Below are 19,322 nucleotides of genomic sequence, written 5' to 3' on the forward strand. Positions count from 1 at the left end.
CTGAATGATGCACAAGCCACAGACTGGCAACATCAGCCAAGAAAAGAGGCTTGGAATTCAGATTTCCCCTGCAAGTTAAACAGCACCACTATGGAAATGTGGTCAGCAGTCTCAGCCTGGCAGAATCTGCAGCCAGAAGCGGATTTGTTTCGCTCCCAGCTTTTCTTGAAAATCTGAGTGTCAAGGATATATAAAATAAAGGAAGGAAATCAACCTCAGGAAGCCGTGGCCAAGGATGGTGGGTGCCAGCTCCAAGGGGGAGAGGGGATGGCACAGCAGCATCCAGCTGGAGAGAAACCAGGAGCTGGTGGAACGAGGTGGGAAACCAGCTGGGGAAAAACAGGGGCATCTGCACTGGGATACAGCTGGTTTGGGTAATCCTTGAAAGAACACAGAGCTACAGGATGGGACAGGACAAGGAGGGTGGATTTAGATGGGATCTTGGGAAGGAATTCCTGGCTGGGAGGGTGGGAAGGCCCTGGCACAGGGTGTCCAGAGCAGCTGGGGCTGCCCCTGGATCCCTGGCAGTGCCCAAGGCCAGGCTGGACATTGGGGCTGGGAGCAGCCTGGGACAGTGGGAGGTGTCCCTGCCCATGGCAGAGGTGGCACTGGATGAGCATTCAGTTCCCTTCCAACCCAAACCACTCAGGGATTCTGTGATCCTGCTGGATCAGAGGCCCCTGAGCACCCAGCACTGCAGAGCTGCACCTCTGGAAAAACATCCTGTAAGCTCAGCTCAGCTCAGCTCAGCTTTTAGCCAGGGACAGAACCAACACCTCCACAAAACCTTCTGTTCAAGCTGAACCAAACTCACACCAGGGCCAGGGGCAGGGAAAGCAGCTCATGGCCAAGGTCTCCTCACAAATCCATGTAACACTGACAGGAACTGGCTGGTGACACCGTGTGGGGTTCAGTTCCCTCACACACCCCACTGGGATAATTAACAGGTTTTTAATTAATGAGCAAGCTGCAATATGATGACACTGAGCATTTCAAAAGCATTATTAGAGCCCCTCTGTTATTATGAGTTCCTCCACCACGACTGCATCTGTGCTGATGATCTCAGGATGACTGGCTGCGCTTGCACATCCTTCAGCCTCTGCCCTGATTAACACAACGTTAATCAGCTGATGAACTCTTGTCAGACAAACCCAATTACAGTTTGGGGTCCCACAGGAGAACTACAAACATGATATGAATGAAAGGTTACTGTGCAAATGCTAGACCCACTTAGAATAATGGAAACCAGGCAGGAAAAGAGAATATTTACAGCAAGAGCTTCATTGTGGCTGTAAAAGCAAAGCAAATCCTGTCATTAAACAGGGATGGGCATTTCTTGCTTTTAAATGTATTTGATTGGCACACAAACTGTTGAGAAATCTGCCCTGCATCCCACAGGGTCTGTGGCAATGGGCAGCACGACAGCCTGGCACAGGCTGGGGACAGGAGGCAGCCACAGGGATGGGGATGGATGGGAGGGAAAGAGGGATCCAGGCATGAGATGACCACTCCAGCAGGCCCCTCAGCCCCCCATGTGGGGCAGTAATTCAGGAGCAGACTGTCTGCACCACAGGGTGGTTGTGCAATGAGCTCCCTGCCCGCAGCGTCAGGGATCTGAGCTGGCCCTGGGCTGAACAGCTTATGCAAATCAAATTCCATAAGAGGATACAGCCCCCAAACACTGAAACAAATTAATTTCTTTTTTTTAAATTGACTATTCTTCAAGGACAGATTGAAGACAAAAATATCTTTTGCAAGTGTCCCTTTGAAACAGAGCCTGAGGAGCAGAGGGAAGGGGGACGCCGGCAGCACACTGGAATCCAGCAGCCCAACCCCGGCTGAGTGAAAACCTTCCATCATTTCCCCCCTCACCCAGCCAAGGCACCCCCTTGGAAGTACAGAATTCAGGACCCTGCTTGTCATCTCTAATTCCCACTTTGAGTTTTAATTCACGCAAGAGGCAACACAAAGGTTCAGTCACACTGTAAAGGCTGATAATGCCTGTCGTGTTTCTGTTATCAGCTCAGCTGCCTCCTGACATTAAAAGGTATAAAATAATTTTCCAGGAGACTCTGGGGCAGTTCTTCCAATGGCAACAACAACAATGAGAAGCTGAAATAAACCCGAAGGAGGGATAAGGGATTAAATTCAAATTGCATGATCAGCCTCATAGCCAACGTTCCTTAAGCTGCACAGTCAAAAATAGAAAAAGAAATAAAATTACAGAAGTGTGCAAGGCCTAATTTACAGGAGATGGATCCAACTTCCGTCAGAGAGAGGAATCTGCAGCATCCCAGTTGCCATGACTCCCGAGGGAGCTGTATCACAACGCTGGGACCTATTTAGCAGCACAGACAGGAGCTGATGTTTTTCGGGAAGCATCCTGTTATCCTGGAAGACACAGTGTAGGACATGGGAGCCTGGCTAAAGAGATTTCATCACTGAACTTTAGCAGGAGATCCTCCAAAATGCCTTAATTTGGGAGTAAATCACTGCCTGCCCACCAGGGGAAGGAAACAAGAAAGATGGAGAGGGACTGGGGACAAGGCCTGGAGGGACAGGACACAGGGAATGGCTTCCCACTGCCAGAGGGCAGCGATGGATGGGATATTGGGAAGGAATTGTTCCCTGGGAGGGTGGGCAGGCCCTGGCACAGGGTGCCCAGAGCAGCTGTGGCTGCCCCTGGATCCCTGGCAGTGCCCAAGGCCAGGCTGGACATTGGGGCTTGGAGCAGCCTGGGACAGTGGGAGGTGTCCCTGCCATGGCAGGGGTGGCACTGGGTGATCCTTAAGGTCCCTCCCAACCCAAGCCATTCCAGGATCCTGTTGGATATCAGGTGTGGGGTGTGAGCCTCCCAGTCCTGCCTGACAGTCACGGGTGAGCTGCTGGCCAAGGTGTGGCAACAGCTAAAAATCCAAAACCCCTGAGCATCCAACTGTGACATAACAGGAGCACAAAGAGGCACATGGAGGGGACACACAGTCCATGTGACATCTGGACTTCTACAGTGATCTCCTGGATCCCTGCAGCTCTGCCCAGGGACGTGCTGCAATCACCAGCCCTGGAAATGGTCGAAGATTGTGTGGATGTGGCACTGGGGAACGTGGTTCAGTGGTGCCTTGGCAGTGCTGGGGTTAATGGCTGGACTTCTCCAAGCTGAACAATTCCCTCATTCCCTGTCAGTAAACAAGCACATTCACCACAGCCAGGGACCTCAGCACCTTTCCCTTCACCGATTCCTGGGCTCAGCTGGGTGCGACTGATGCGCAAATTCCCTGCTCCGGCCTCCGATCTGCCCCAGGCACTTCCACACCACTTGTGCCAACTGAGGGATTCAGCCAGGCTTTGTGGGTGTTTGCAGCTCGTGGAACAGCTGTTCCATGAAGGGCCAGGCACGGATGGAAAGGGATATAAAAGCCTTGGTCACGGATCTGGATGTCTGGGAAGGGGCTGCCCAGGGAGGTTTGGAGTCCCCAGCCCTGGAGGTGTCCCAGGAAGGCCTGGCCAGGCACTCAGTGCTCTGGGGACAAGGTGGAGACTGGGCACAGGACTCCAACCTTAATGATCCTGGGATTCTGGGATGGCAAAGCACCTTAAACTGCTGTGGGAACACGGCACCAAGAGTTCCAAAACAAGTTCAGTCATGGAACCATGGAAGCTCCTGAGCTGGGAGGGACCCACAAGGATCCAAGCCCTGGCCCTGCACAGACACCCCAACAACCCCACCCTGTGCCTGAGAGCACTGTCCAAATGCTCCTGGAGCTCTGGCAGGGTTGGAGCTGTGCCCATTCCCTGGGGAGCCTGGGCAGTGCCCAGCACACTTGGGGGGATCAGAGCTGGTCCTGCTGAGCTCCTCTTAAAAACCCCAACAAACCAACTGTTGAATCTACCACAATGTTGAAAGGATGGAAGCAATGGAATGTTATCAAAGCCCTGAGAAAACTCAGGTCAGGACAACTTCCAGGTGTGAAGTATGTGCCAACTTACTCACAGGCTGCAGTGCTACTCTGAGCCAGGACTCCTCCAATCCGTGCACGGTTACCTGTGCAAGATATTCAGGAGGAGCTTTTCTTTCAAAAACTCCTGGCAGACAATGGAAAGGCTTTGAAGAAATGTTGGATTTGTAAAAGATGCTGCCTTCAGCTTTCCCTTTGTTCTGTTGCATCATGCACCAAAGAGCATCACTTCTGCAGGCACAAGTTCATGCAGAGAACACCACTTCCACTAAAATAGAACTACTTCAGGTTATGCAACACTCATTAAAATTACAAAACCTCTCAAAAACCTGAGCAGCATGTTAAGGCACTCTGGAGCTTGGGGTCTGGTGAGTTAGTGGCTGCATCATGCAAACTGGCAGCAAGAAACTCCGCAGAACAGGAACAAACTTTCATGCCTGATGACAAGGCAAAAATGGAGAGCACCTGAGGGCAGGGATAAACTTCCTGGCCCATCTCGGCAGAGTGGGGTTCACAGAGATGTCAGCTCTTTCTGAGGGAGCTTTAGAATGAGCACAAGTACAAGAATATTTGTAATTTCATCTCTAGCCATATTTCAAAATTTCTAAGAACTTGATTCAGTTCTATGAGATGAATTCCAGCTCATTTCCTATGAGCACAGGGACCTTGTTCCCTGGAGGACAGCCAGGGTGCCCAGCCCTGGATGCTGACCAGCCCATCCAAAGTCTCCACAGAGGAATAACGTCTCAACATTTACATCAGTCCCACCATTGTTTTGTTAGAGCTGCTTTGGAAAAGGTTTTGATTCCAGAAGGAAACACATTTTGTGGAGGAAGTGGCTCCAGGAGGCTTAAGCCAAACCAACTGCAGGAGGAAAAGGGGATGCAGTTGGTGTGAGGTGGGATGAACCCAAACCCTGCACACAACAGTGCCCCAGAACATTCCCTGCCGCTGGAATCCTCCATCCCTGAGCAGGGTCACGGGGACCACTGTCACAGCACAGGGCAAGGCTCAGGTGACAAGAAGCCAAGGCAGCTTCACACCCAAAAGTCACTCCAATACCCCACAATATCTGTACAACTCAGTCCGGATGGGTTCAAACCCAGTGCAGAGCTCTGGAACTCGGAACGAGCTGCCAGCGCTCTGAACTTTGGCAATTAGCACCGTGAGCCAGGCAAGCAGCACCAGCAGCCCGTCCGAGCAGCACACACCCCTCATGCCACGCTGGGATGACCACTCGGGCTCATGCCAAGGCAGGGACACTCAGCAGCCCGGGATTGCTGCCGGGCTCCCTGGGCACACTCACACACCTCGGTCCGGCCGGGGCCGCGCCGCTGCGGCCGCTCTCGGCTGCCGGGGGACGGCTCTGGCCGGGGCAGGCCTGGCCGCCAGGGCTGGCACCCCTCGGGCCTTGGTGGGTCTCATGTAGCCCTTGAGCTGCTCTGCTGCCTTCACTCTGTCCTTCTTTGCCTCTTTCACAGCTTTCTGCTCACACTCCTCTTCTGTTTCTTTACTTGGGGCTTGGGATTCCTTTTCTTTGGCTGTGTCTTGGGATTCTTTTTCTTTAGTTATTTCTTGAGACTCCTTTTCTTTAGCTGTGTCCTGAGATTCCTCTTCTTTGCTCATGTCTTGGGATTCCTTTTCTTTGGCTGTGTCTTGAGATTCCTTTTCTTTAGTTATTTCTTGAGTTCCCTTTTCTTTAGTTGTTTCTTGAGTTTCTCTTTCTTTATTTGTGTCTTGAGAATCCTTTTCTTCGGTTTTGGCTTGAGAATCCTTTTCTTTGGCTGTGCCTTGAGGTTTATCTGCCTCAGACTTTGACACCGGAGTGTCCCTCAGGAGAGCCTCCCCACCATGAGGAGCATCCTTCAGGAGAGCCTCGCCAGCACAAGCAGGGCCCTCCTCTGCAGGCTGAGAGGGATCTTTTTTGTTCTCTTTGGGCCGTTTTTGGGTAGTTTGGGCAGCTGTGCCATGTGACCCAGCAGCCTCAGGCTCAGTGCCCCCCTCTTGGGGTGAGCTCTGCTTGCTCCTCGTGCCCCCGCCTGGCTCAGCCTCTCCAGCTTTCCTGTCCATGCCAGCTCCTGGCACAGCCTGGCACACGGCTGCAGGGGCTGGGGAAATGCCCCCTGTGCCCTTCTGTGCACAGGACACGGTGGCCTCTGGTCCCCCCATCCCTTCAGCAGCTCCAGAGGCTGCTCTGTGTTTTGGATCTGGCACCTCGTGAGGAAGCTCTGGGGGAGCCTTGGCCGTGTTGTGCTTTTTATCGGTGGGTTTTATTTCTTTATCATCCACCTTTGCTACGGGGGAAAGGTGACTTTTGTCCTTGGACTGACCATCCTGGGAAGCAGCCTCTCTGCTTTTCCCATCTTTCTGTGAGACCTCTTTGCCAGGTTCTTTGTGTCCCAGATTGATGGGCTGCTCACAAGATTTCTGGGTCTGCATCTCCTTAGCACCAGGTCTAGGCTCTTTGCTGCTTTTCTCTGCCACTGCTTCCAGAGGAGGAGGAGGAGGAGGAGGAGGTGGTGGAAGGCCCCCAGTCCCTGCACCACCATCCCTCTGCTTTGGGAGGCTGCAGGGAGCATCACCCACGTCACCAGGGCCACCTGCTGTGGTCTGAGCCACGGATTTGAAGTCACTTCCTTTATTATTCCAAAGCCTTTGAGGGCCAATGGGAAAGTTTTTAATATTTCTGTTTTCATCTACAAAATCTGTGTCTTCCAGCCCACATTCCAGCCCAGATCCCACGGGAGGCTGTGCTTCGCTCCTGTCTGGTTTTGCCTCTAGAGGAACAGAATGCCTGGAGGCATTTTTAGCCTTTTTACTGCTTCCATCATAACCCCTCTTTTTAGATCTCTCAGTGACGGGGGCCAGGCTGGGATCTGACACCGCTGGATGCTCTGGAATAGGACTTTTATTCCTGCTGCAAGGACTGGCACCTCCTGCCTCAGGTTTGCCCCCGATCTCCAGGCCAGGAGGAGGGAACACCCCTGCTCCTGCTTTATGCTCCAGCAGAAAAAGCTGCTGTGGGTCAGGCTCTCCCTTTTTGTGCTTCTCTTCACCACCCATGTGTGATTTCCCTGGCTCCAGAGGCACAGCAGGAGCCTGTGCCTTGGCAGGATCAGGCAGGTGACCCAGCAGTGCTGCTGGAGTCCTGCAATTCTCTTTGCCCTTCTCAGACTGAGTTTGTTGGATTTGTCCCACTGCAGGGATGTCACCTGGCCCCAGCTCAGGACTGTGCTCAGCCTTTTTGCCCTTCCCATCTCTGCTTTTACTCTTGGGCTTGTCCACCCCCAGCTCCCTGGTGGGACTGTGCATCCCTGCCCTGTGCTCTGGGGGAGGTTGGCATTTATCTGCTTCCTTCCCTTTACTCATGGGCCAAGTTTCTTTAGCACTGCCTATTTCTGGCTCGGAAGTCTCTGTTTTATGGCCTGAAAGATTTGGCTGCTCAGAGAAGCTTCCAGTGCCACTCTGGATTTCGGGCTTCCCCAGCTCCTCTGCCAGACTCTCTCTTTGCAAACCAGACCCCTTCTCCTCATCCAAGCTCATTTCCTTCCTGCTTCCAGCCACCTGCTCCTGGCTGCTTTCCCCCCCAGCACCCAGGACAGCTGCCTGCCCGGAGGGACTTTTCTCAGGCTGTTTCCTTCTCCCATCACTGCTCCTCTTCCTGGGTTTCTCTGCCAGCGCTGTCACATCCGAGCTGAGCCCGGCAGATTCGCCGGCAGCACCTCCGGCCTCTCTGCCCTTCCCAGCCAAATCCCCCTGTTTTGTTGGGCTGATGGTGGCAGCCAGAGCAGGATTTTTGGCTTCCTCTCTGCTCTTCTCCAGCAGCAAAGCTTGGTCTAAAGCTCCCAAATCAGCTATTTCACCTTTCCCGATATTTTCTTTCGGTTTCTCCATTCCCAGCTCAATTGGCCTTTGCGTTTTAGCTGCGTTTTCCTGCAAGCCCCCAGCAGGGCCACAGCCCTCCTCTCTGCCCTTACCACTGCCCTCCTTCACCTTATCAACTACCTCAGGAAAACTCCCTGCATCCATCTTATTCTCAAGGAAAGGCTGCTGGAAAAAGCTTCTTTCCCCTTTTTTACTCCTTCCATCGCTGCCTCTTTTTTTGGGCTTGTCTGCAGGCCAGGCCTGTGCAGTGCTGGCTGATAGGTGTCCTCTGGCAGCAACACCCTGGCCATTTTCGAGATAAGCTGCCTCTTTTCCAGCCTCATCCATCCTCCCTCCATCAGTGAATTTGCCTCCATCCTCTGAGAGCATCATCTGCTCCGAGAAGCTTTTAATTCTTTTGCCTTTCCCTTCACTGCGCTTTTTTTTAGGCCTGTCCATCCCGGGTGTAAAGCTGGGATCTTTTCCAGCCTGCTGCTCTGAAGCAGTGAATCCTTTCCCTTTGTTTGGATCTGGGGAATCTGCTGCCATCCCCCTGCCCCCTGCCTCGCCAGGGGTGGGATGCTTGGGAGCATCGGGAACACCCTCGGCCCTTCTGTCCTGCACAGCTGGAACCTCCCCAGCTTTTGGTGGAATTAAGGCTGCAACAGGAGCTCCAGGAGCATCTGTTGGGGTCTTCAGTCCTCCCTCTGACCCTGTTTTAGTTTCTCCAGCTACCTTTGGCTCCACAGGGAGCTTGTCCTCCATGGCTGCAGCCTCCAGTTGAAGCTGTTTGGGGGATTCCTTTTCAAGCCCTTTGCTTTTTTCCCAGTTTTTCTTGGGTGCTGCTTCCAGGGAAGGCTGATGGACAGAGTCACTGGCTGCTTCCCACCCTGGAGATGGGGTTTTAGGCTCCTTATTTTTATGGGAAAGGGGCAATTCCAAAGGTTTGATCTCTAAGGGAGTTTCTGTTTTGCTCAGATTGACCGTCAGGTCAGCACCTTTTGACTCCTTATCCTCCCTCTTCTCATTTTTATTGGGAAAATCTCTCTCCGTGGGCTTGGTGGGTCCCTTTGCTGTAGCAGATTCCCCCACCTGCTGCGAGGGAACCTCTTTGGTTTTGCCTTTAGATTCCAGCATCCAGCTGCCATCTCTCATTCCCTCTGCCTTCACTTCCTCCCTGCGTTTGGCATCCAACACACCGGATTTTGGGGCCTGCTGTCCTGGGGCTGGCACGGGGAAGGCATTTTGCTCATCCAGGATATGAGTCCCAGTTGTTATTTTAGCATCCTTTGGCACATGCAGAGCTCTGCCTCCTGGGGCCAGCTCCCCGCGAGCTGCGGGCGTTGCGGGGCACACGTCGGGGCTCTGCCACTCCAGCCCAAAGGGAGCGCTCCTGGCAGCTCTGGAGGCTGTTCCCTTCTCATCCCAGAACTCCATCCCTCTCGGCAGCTGGTTTCTCCTCTGTTTTGGTTTCTTTTTCTTTTTCTTCACAATGGCACCTTCCAAATCCCAGTTCTCCCGGGGGGGATCTCTGCAGCTCTCCACAGGCTCCGTGGGGACACTGGTGGCCTTTCTGTGTGGAACCCTAAAGCGAGGGGATGTTCCAGCACCACAGCCAAGCTCCACTGTGGAACAGGGATCTGCTTTGGGCTCAGGACTCTTCTGCTGTGGGAGACCTACAGGATGCTCCTCTGGCACATCTGTGAGAGGCACTGGGGCAGGTTTTGCTCTGCCAAACCCGCGGTCCCTGGATTTGGGAGCTTGCCTGACTTGTGCAGTGGGAAGACCTGGAATACAGGAAGCCTGCTCAAACATCAAGGCCACTATTTGCTTGATAAAAGAAATAATAAATATATCTCTATGTGATGGCAGCCCTCTCCAACAGGCCATGGTTAGATGTGCAGCATTTCCCAGCACTGGCACCACACCAGAGACACCCCAGGAGGGCTGGGGTAGGTATTTACCCCAACACCTGTGTAATCTACCCCAAATGCACACATCAGTGCTACAGAAACACAAGTCTGACACAGGCTCTTACCCCACCAAAAAGCACCAGTTCTTGTAAGGACATGCCATTGCTTTTTAAAAATGCATGAAGGATCCATTTTGTCTCAGCAAGACAAGATCAGAGAGAGCCTTTTTATATCTCTAGCTGGCATCCTTCCAGAGTGGGAAAACAGAAGTTTAGTGGGAAGATGGGAAGAGAGATGGGGGCAGGAGAGCCAAGTTTCCCCAGCACCCAGGGTGGAAGCAGTGGGAGGCAGAACCTCTGTCCCAAGGTCACCTGCTGTGTCCCTGGGGATCCCTCAGCTGAGTTTGAGGAGAGGAGCAGCCATTTGTCACTTAGCCCTGGCCCACAAATCCTCCTCCACACCAAGTGTGAGCAGCACCAGCTCCTCTGGAGGCTGGGTCAGTGGAGCAGGAGGAAATCACATCTTCCTTCGGCAATTACGCAGCTCGATTGGGAAGGAGAGCCTCACTGGGAATATCCTCGTAAGAATTAACGGTCCTTTTTAATACCAAAATAAAAGGCAGTGCTGATGGCAGAGAGAGGAGGAGCTCTGCAATCCTCCAGCACAGCTGTGAGCCAGTCCCAGGGATAAAGCACTCAGAGCACACGGATTTGGGCTTCTAGTTTGAATATGGAGAGAAAGGAGCCTTGGAGAGGGCAGGGATCCGAGGGGAAGGCTGACCCAGCACCAGGAACTCTGAGAGCCACACAAAGACATTTCTGCTTGCCCAGGTGGCCCCACAGCCAGGAGCAGAAGGTCAAGAGTTCCCAGAGGAGATTTCCACAAGGAAATGGAGTTTTGGATAATGATTTATGTCCTACCTGTGGGCTCCTGCAGGGTCTTCCCTTCCTGAGGTTCTGCATGTGGGACGTGGTTGTGCTCAGCCTCCTCCTTTTGTGTCTCCCCATCCTCAGCAGGAGCAGATTTTTCTGGAAGGTCTTTCTTTTCTAGTGCTCCTTTTGCTTCAGCTGGAACATGAAAGACAGGAACAGAAAGCTTCAGGTCTCAGGAGTACAGGCAGGCTGCAGGCAAACCCCAGGCCTTGGGAAGGGGTTAATTTTGCATTTAACAGGAATGCAGTTTATGAGACATGGCTGTGTCATCTCCTCACAATCCCATTTCAGCAGCACTGTTATGTTTTGCACATGCCAAGGTGGGGTAGAACACGAAGCAGGGGCTGTTTCAGGGCTTAAGCACAGGGTGAGGGCTTGTTTGGGTTTTTTCCCTCTTTGTAATCAACCCACTTCAGACTATCCCAGCTTCCCACTGGGAATTCAAACCCAGAATGAACTCCATTATCAGCCTGGAGTCCCTGGCTAATGCTGATCATCTTGTATTCATCTATACCTTACAATACATTCACACAGACACCAAAACATTCCTCACTCTGCATAATTATACCCAGTTTTAATTTGTAAGGCATAATTACATGGGAGAGCAGCTCTCTCTGTAATTAATTTTATTTAAATTTTAAATAGAAAGGAAAATGATGACAGACATTGGTACAACAACTGTGCATGAGGAAGAAAAGGACAAGTTCTGTGAATGACAGCCCCGTGTCAGCACACACTAAAAACCTGCTTGGGATTCCAATTTGGTGCCTCTCCTCTGCTGAGGGCAGCAGGGCAGTGCCTGTGTGGGGCAGGAGGAGCCCAGCTCTGCTCAGGGCTGCATCTCCCACCTGCTGGCTCCAGGTGGTGGTTGGTTTTCCCAGGAAGGTGCTCGTCCGGGGGGCTGGGGGGAGGTTTCCTGTCCTTCATCTTCTCTGAGTGATCCACACAAACTTCTGGGACTTTGGATTCTGCTTCCACCTTTGCTGTTGCTTCTGCAAATGTAATGTAAAGAGCAAAAATTCCTGGTTTTAAATCTAGATCAGATGAAATAAGATAAAAATCGCTCCCTTACCAGTTTTTATCTTCCGCAAGGAACTAAAGGGTTTCCTCATTTTCAAAACCTGATTTTTAGGATCTTTCTACCTTCCTGTATTGTCTTGCACTTCCTCCTTCGTTCACCCACCTGAGTCTCTCAGTCACTACATTCTAGTGGTTTGTTTTTTTTTTTTTTTTGGTTAAAACTTCTCTCTTGGAATTTATCCCCATCATTAACCTAAAGAGTACTAGAAGAAAAAAAATCTCACTCCAACCCCATCCACAGCCAACCCATCCTGCCTCTGCCTGGGACTATTTGCTGCATTTTAGTAATAGAAATATAAAATGGATATAATTTTGGAGAGCAGTTTTCTCTATGGAGGGATGGAGTCCCTGGAGAAATCCACACAGCACAGCAAACCTCCACATGGAAAACCAAACGCCCTTCCCAGCACTCCAACACCTACAGCCACCCCAAGGAAAGGTCCCAAAATCATCAACTAAGCCTTTTAGTCTCTTCAGAAATTGTTTTCAAGAACCTCTGTTGGCAAACTCTGTGTCCTACAGGATTTGGGAGGTTCCAGTGAGAGCTGAGGGTGGTGGTGACACAAAGCCGAGCACCAGCAGGGATGAGCCAACACATCTCCATGGCTGTCCTTAAACCACTCAGCACTGCTAAGAATGCCCAATGAAAATTTAAAAATCATGAAAAAACTCCAGTTTTATGTTCTGTAAGTGAAGAATCCCCGTGAAGCATTTCCTGTGTGTCCTGAGGGCAGAGCTGAGCTCTCCTCAAGGTGCTTCACCCAAAGCCAATCAACGCTGGGCTCCATGACCTCAGAGGCCTTTTCCAGCCTGAATTATCTGTGAGTGGGATTCTGGGATTTGGGCACACTCACCTGCAGGGGACTTGTCTTGCTGAAGGGCAGCCTCGGACGTCAGCAGCTCCTCAGACACAGCAATCCTGGGGGCAGCTGCAGGGACAGGCTGAGCTTCCACTGACACATTCCCGGGATCCACAGCAGGGAGAGGCTTGGCTGGAGCCACAGGAGCAAACTCAGAATCCAGAGCATGGTGATGGTTGACTTCTGGTGCTGGGGCAAACTCTGCATCTGCTGCTGGGCCAAACTCAGAGCCCATAACGTGCTGAGCTTTGTCATCTGCTGCTGGAGCAAATCCCAAATCCAAGGTGTGGTGAGGTTCTGCATCTGCTGCTGGGGCAAACCCCAAATCCATGGCATGGTGGGATTCCATATCTGCTGCTGGGGCAAACCCCAAACCCATGGCATGGTTGGATTCCATATCTGCTGCTGGAGCAAACCCCAAATCCATGGTCTGGTGGGATTCCACACCTGCTGCTGGAGCAAACCCCAAATCCATGGTCTGGTGGGATTCCATATCTGCTGCTGGAGCAAACCCCAAATCCATGGTCTGGTGGGATTCCATATCTGCTGCTGGAGCAAACCCCAAGTCCATGGCATGGTGGGATTCCATATCTGCTGCTGGAGCAAACCCCAAATCCACCCCGTGGTGGGATCCAGCATCTGCTGCCGGGGCAAAGCCGAGCTCTGTCCCCGGGGTGGACACGTCATTGACACCTTTGGGAGGGCTGGCTTCAGGTGCAGGAGAAAAGCCCACATCCGTGGCCTGGAAAGGGTTGGCTGCTGCTGAAGGAGCAACTCCAGCCTCTGGAGCTTGGGGAGGTTTGGTGTCTCCGGTGTGGACAGCCCCGGCCTTTTCCGTGGGAAGGGACGCGGCGTCGGGAGCAGGAACAGAGGCTGCACCTGCCCGGGAACACAGGCACACAAATCAGGGAAAAACACAACAGAAACACCTGAGCTGCTGCTTTATGGCTGGGGAGGACACAGGGTTCACTCCCTGTGTCTCCTCTTGTCTCTCAGCACCACTTCCTCCCCGCTGCCAGCAGTGCACTCCCGTTGTTCCAGCCCTTGGGTCACTCCTGGATGCATCCAAGAGCTTTTCCTCCTGCAGCCCCACGTGCCCTGTTTGCATCCCTCACTGCAGCAGGGCTCCCATCTGCTCCCAGCCCACAGCAGCCAAGGATGGATTGTTTCTGTCCAAAACGTCCCTGATGCCACACAGCTGGCAAAGGGCCAGAGCTGCTGGATCTGCTGCCAGGAGCACATTCCAGCAGAACCCAGACAGGAATCACAGCGAGCGGCTTTCACGGAGTCCCAGCATGGTTTGGGTTGGAAGGGACCTTAAAGATGTCCCAGGTCCAGCTGCACTCCCTTGTCAGGGGCAGGGACACCTCCCACTATCCCAGGTTGCTCCAACCTGGCCTGGGACACTTCCAGGGATGGGGCAGCCTCAGCTTCCCTGGGAAATCTGTTTTTCCCTCTACTGCAGGACACAGAAAATGCAGAATCACCTGTGCAAGCGAGCCCAGCAGGTTTTCCACGAGCAGGGAAAGTCCTGACACACTCCAAAGCCACACACTTCACTGTAAACATGCTTTGTGCTGGTGGGGGGCCTATGGTGCTCGAGCTGGAGCTCTGGCACTCCTGACACAAAAATCCTCCCACAAATCCCAAATTCCCTCTATTCCTTCAAACTGGCCTCGTTCATTTTTCACACGTTATCTCCTAACACTGAGCTGGTAGCTCCAAACCAACATTTGTCACTTCACAGCACAATCAAACCTCTGCTTTTAAGCTCCTATTTGCCTAAAATCCCCTTCAAGGAGGTTCTATTCAGTCAGGTTTTGTTTAATGTTTCAGCTGTCCAGAGGCAAGCTTTTCCAAATTATCAGTGCCAGGAGCACTGGATTTCTCTTCTGCAGCTCCTCATCTCGACAGCCCCAAGCTCTGCCCACCCTCTGTGTCCTGCAGCTCAGTGCCCTGAACATCTCCCATCTATTGCTGATGACCAAAAAATAACATTTCTACTGATTTTTTGAGTCACATCTAAAAATATCCTCCCCAACCAATGGAAAATGTATTAAATCTAAATTAGGGACTTAAACTGAAGTCAGAAAGAAATAGGAAAATGGCAATGGTCCCTTTTAAAATGGTACTTAAGGATCCATTTAGATAAAACAAATATTTTAGTGAACCTAAACCAAAAGGATCCATCATGCACCAGTCCTCGTTTGGGTTTGACTTTGTTGTGGGTTTTTTAAGTGATGATTTCATGGTCTTCTCCAAAAGAAAACGTAAAGATTGTGATTTTACACATGAATAAGACTGTAAATAAATACATATTAAAAGCAGTATGGATGGTCCTTGGAGAATTATGGAAATGAGTGGGATAAAGCCTGAGGAAACTGGACGATGACTGGCACTAGGAGTCTGGGTATAAATATGTTAAATTTTTTTTTTTTTTTTTAAATAGAGTCTTTCAAAAGGACAGGTTTAAAGGTACTTGTGTATAGATCTGACACTTGGGGCCATGGGTCAGGGGTGGCCTTGGCACTGCTGGGGAAGGGCCGGACTCGGTGATCTCAGAGGGCTTTTCCAGCCTAAACCATTCCCTGGCTCTATGCTGTAACCACGTCCTCAGGATCTTCCTGGAGCTAAAACTTGGAGACAGCGAAGATTCATGGAATCAGCTCCTGGACTGGGACACACCTGAGCAGATTTGCTGCTTCTCCCTCAGGCGCCCCACACCTGCAGGCACAGCAGGATCTGTTGACACCTTGCTGCGCTTCCCTCAGGAGAGGCAATTCCGTGTTTCCCCACCACCCCTCAGGCCGCAGGGATTTACCTGGCGCTGCCCCCTTTGGTCCATCGGTGGCTGCAGCCTCTGCTGGCAACGCTGTGGCTGCAGCAGGAGCGCTGGCAGGCGCTGCTGCCGTCGGGCTCTCGGGCAGGCTCGTCCTTATGGCTTCTGTGGCTGCGGGGGGCACTGGGGACACGGAGGGCTGCAATGAGCGCCTGGAAAGGCCTGGGCACACGGCTGCTCCCTGGAGCTGCTGGCATGTGGGGGACACTCCCGAGGTGGTGCCTCTGATGCCTGGGTTTTAACTTTTCTATTTGCCTGATTCTGTAGTGCTTAGAGTGTGACTCTGGGGTTTCTTGTGGCTTGCTAATTTCTGCTCACTTCTGCTGGGCAGACGTAACAAAGCCTCTCCAGGCCTGCTCTCCAAGGTCACCCAGACCGTCCTAGGCCCAAAAAGTATAAACCCAAAGAGCCTCTAAGGGGGGCCATGGGAGGGGAAATGACATAATTCAACTGAAGCTTTAATTGGAAAAGTAACCCTGCTATGCAAATGAACCAAACCTATAAAGGTGTGAAGGACTCATGACCTGCTGCCCATCTTGGGGTCCATTTTTGGCAGTAGCCTGTGGCTCCCAGGGGGTACCTTTGAAGGCCTTTCAAATAAATACCTATTTTATTCTTTTACTCCTGTCCAGTCTCTGTGTCTAGGAGGCCTCTGAAGGCATCACCTCAGCCACCCTGGGGAGGGAACTCCCCCTCAGCTTCCCCAGCAGCTCAGAGAGAATCGGCTTTTATTGCCCACTCTCAGGAAAGTCATGTGTGCAGCACCCAGGAAAACTCCTGAATCCCGGGAGAAGTGGCAAAGTTGGGGAGTGTTGTTGTGTTACAAACCCTCCCAGTCCCACCCCCAGCTCCAGAAACATTTTCTACCCTGGAGCAGGGTTAAACTGTTCTCAGCTTCTTCATAGAAATAAAGATCCCATGTTTTATAATACACACAAATTCCCAATGGGATAACGTCGCAGTGGAGCTTCAAAGATTTAACTGTGACCAGAATCTAAAGATAATTGTAAAATCCCAGAAAGGTTTGGGTGGGAAGGGACCTTAAGGATCACCCACTGTCACCCCTGCCATGGGCAGGGACACCTCCCACCGGCCCAGGCTGCTCCAAGCCCCGTCCAACTCAGCCTTGGGCACTGCCAGGGATCCAGGGGCAGCCCCAGCTGCTCTGGGCACCCTGTGCTACAGGGAGGAATTCCTTCCCAATATCCCACCTAGCCCAACTCTTTTTCAGTTTGAAGCCATTCCCACCCCTCAAAGATTTCCATTCTGGACTGGTGTGAGCAGCAGAAACAGTGCTGTCCTTGCTCAGGTCCCAGTGGCTCTGTCACAGCCTCGTGTCCCTTGAGGAGGCAGACGAGGAGAGGAGCTGGTTCTGCTGCTCAGGAGCTCTCTACCAACACTTCCTGCAGATCAACCCAAAACTGTTTTTACCTGGTGGCTCAACAAAGAAAGAGGTATCTGGTCCCTTCATGTCCTGCTGAGCTCCCATCCAGTATTCTTCAGGTGCTGTGGGAAACAAACTCACTGAGTCCAGCCTGACCCCACAGGGCTTTTACTTCCCCACTGGAAGGTCCTGACTCTGCTGGTTTGGGAGTTCATCCTCAGGGAACTTTTCAGTTCCCTCTAAGAGGCCCCAGAACATCCTGGTCTTCCACAATTATTGGGAGTGAAAGCTCCCATCAGACAAGAGTTATACCCTGCACTGACCCCAGGACCCAAAAGTGGAGTTTCCTTCCTCAGTTCTCCTGTGGCAAGTGGCTCTGGGTGGCCCTGCCTGAGCAGGGGGGTTGGGAAAGTTCCCTTCCAACCTCAACCACCATCCTGTGATCTCCTGATGTAATTCCAGACTTGTCTGGGTTGGAAGGGACCTTAAAGCTCATCTCATGGGCAGAGACATCTTCTGCTACCCCAAGCTGCTCCCAGCCCCCGTCCCACCTTGGGCACTGCCAGGGATCCAGGGGCAGCCACAGCTGCTCTGGGCACCCTGTGCCAGGGCCTCACACCAGAACATTCCCCCTGAACCAAGAGCTGTCAATGCCAACAGGAAACTTTCTAATCTTGACTCATTTTATGTATCAACTCCCCACCAAGATTCTTTAGGACTCATAAACTGGGATTTTCCAGCTGCAAACCCTCCAAACCCGGCCAGTAAGAGAAAACATTTGCTTCTCACCTGCTTTTCCTGGCAGGAATTCTGTGCCTGACTCCAGGCCAATGAAGGCTGATGGGTCCAGAGCCTCTGCAGGGGAATACAGGGACCCCAGGAAAGGCTGTTCAGGTCCCATCATGGATCCATGTGGAGCTAAGGAAATAAAAAACCTTTTGTTAATCACCAGCCCTAATGACTCCTCTCCTAAATTTCAAGTCCCACCACACTTGGACTGTTCTGCTCAGCAGCAGCTCAGATAAATCTGCATCAAATGTTAGCTCTCCCTCATAAAGCATTGATTCTGTATTTTACAGAACTTTCTGACAAGGTGTAAGAGAGTAAACACAGGCAAATCATTTCCTTTGGCTTTCTGCTTCTGCTCCCATGAATTCCTGCTGGTAATCCCTGAATAATCCAATATTAATGCAATAATCCAAGAGTTCAAATCCTGAAGAGCACTTTGTGGAAACAGTTCCTGAGTATCCGGTTTTTAGCCACGCCAACAAGAGCAGGAAAAAAGCCCTGTGAATGTACAACCTTAATTTTCAGTACATGAAAGGTAAGAGAGGAAACTCCCCAGCTGGCAGCTGGGCAGGGATGTGCAGCAGGAGCTCACCAAGGATGTCCCTGGAAGCATCAGCGTGGCCTGGGAACAGCGGCACGTTCTTCATGTCCGTAGGGAAGGACAAATCCGGCAGGTTCTCCCCTCTGTGGATGCTGAAGGGGTCTGGCAGGGACACAACCAGGCAGTGTCACCACACAGGGGACAAGAACGTTATTGAAACAAGAGGATGAAGATGCACCAGATCCCAATGTTGCCCTTCCAAGGAAAAGCTGCTTTTGGGATCATTTACCAGGAGCAAACACCTTCCCAACGAGAATTTACACCCAAAGTAACACTCAGCTGCTCAGGCTGATTCCTGGGGAAAGGGCATCACGGCTGATCCTGGAGAAACTGTGCCCTCCCCTCCAGGAGGAATCATCTGCTTCTGCCCTGATGGACACATCCCGGGAACCTGAGTCAGGACAAGGGCCCAGCTCAGCCCAGAGCAGGGAAAGGTGTGGGACCTCCGAGCTCTCCCAGCCAGGAACTGCATCCCAGTATGAACTGGGGTGATGGACTGGTGTTTTAACCAAGTTACTGGGAAACTAAAACATTTCCCAGTGTCCCAAGCAGACTGTCCCATCCCTGGCAGTGTCCAAGGCCAGGCTGGATGGGGCTTGGAGCAACCTGGGATAGCAGAAGGTGTCCCTGCCCATGGCAGGGCTGGAATGGGATGAGCTTTAAGGTCCCTTCCATCCCTGCCCTCTGGCACTGGGAAGCCATTCCCTGTGTCCTGTCCCTCCAGGCCTTGTCCCCAGTCCCTCTGCAGCTCTCCTGGAGCCCCTTTGGGCCCTGCAAGGGGCTCTGAGCTCTCCCTGGGTCCTTCCCTTCTCCAGGTGAACACCCTATTTCCAGACACTCGGATTTCCTCCAGTTAGACCCAGTTCAGAGGGATTTGATTGAGGGCTGTGGCTCATTTTCATGCCAGATGTGCTCCCTGTAGGGCTGACAGCCCAGCCTGAGGTGCTCCCATGTGTGCTGGGACGTCAAGATCAGGTGAGCTGAGTGAATTCCTTCATAAACCTGTCAGGTTATTTGAGATGCCAAGACAACATCTTGCCTCGGAGCAATGAGCAGAATACTTTGATTTCAAGCTGTTTAGAACAGTATTGCCAGGCCTGAACA

General features: G+C 52.0%; 1 protein-coding gene across 9 annotated transcripts in view; it reads right to left on the reverse strand.

The window, feature by feature from the left end:
• Positions 1 to 19,322, reverse strand: part of MAP4 (microtubule associated protein 4) — a 150,863-nt gene that overhangs the window by 44,573 nt on the left and 86,968 nt on the right. For 4 of the 9 annotated variants that reach the window (XM_082297651.1, XM_082297653.1, XM_082297650.1 and 1 more), the window contains exons 6-13: positions 18,210 to 18,320; positions 17,618 to 17,746; positions 16,876 to 16,950; positions 15,427 to 15,567; positions 12,600 to 13,484; positions 11,514 to 11,657; positions 10,654 to 10,800; positions 5,267 to 9,607 (exon numbers count right to left, since the gene is read on the reverse strand). In XM_082297651.1, the coding sequence (XP_082153777.1) occupies positions 5,267 to 9,607; positions 10,654 to 10,800; positions 11,514 to 11,657; positions 12,600 to 13,484; positions 15,427 to 15,567; positions 16,876 to 16,950; positions 17,618 to 17,746; positions 18,210 to 18,320 (5,973 nt within the window). The remainder of the gene's footprint in view (positions 1 to 5,266; positions 9,608 to 10,653; positions 10,801 to 11,513; positions 11,658 to 12,599; positions 13,485 to 15,426; positions 15,568 to 16,875; positions 16,951 to 17,617; positions 17,747 to 18,209; positions 18,321 to 19,322) is intronic. The other 5 variants (XM_082297656.1, XM_082297652.1, XM_082297654.1 and 2 more) reach the window with 4 other exon arrangements.

This window comes from Coloeus monedula, assembly GCF_965178545.1.
Source record: "Coloeus monedula genome assembly, chromosome: 1".
Taxonomy (NCBI): Eukaryota; Metazoa; Chordata; class Aves; order Passeriformes; family Corvidae; genus Coloeus; species Coloeus monedula.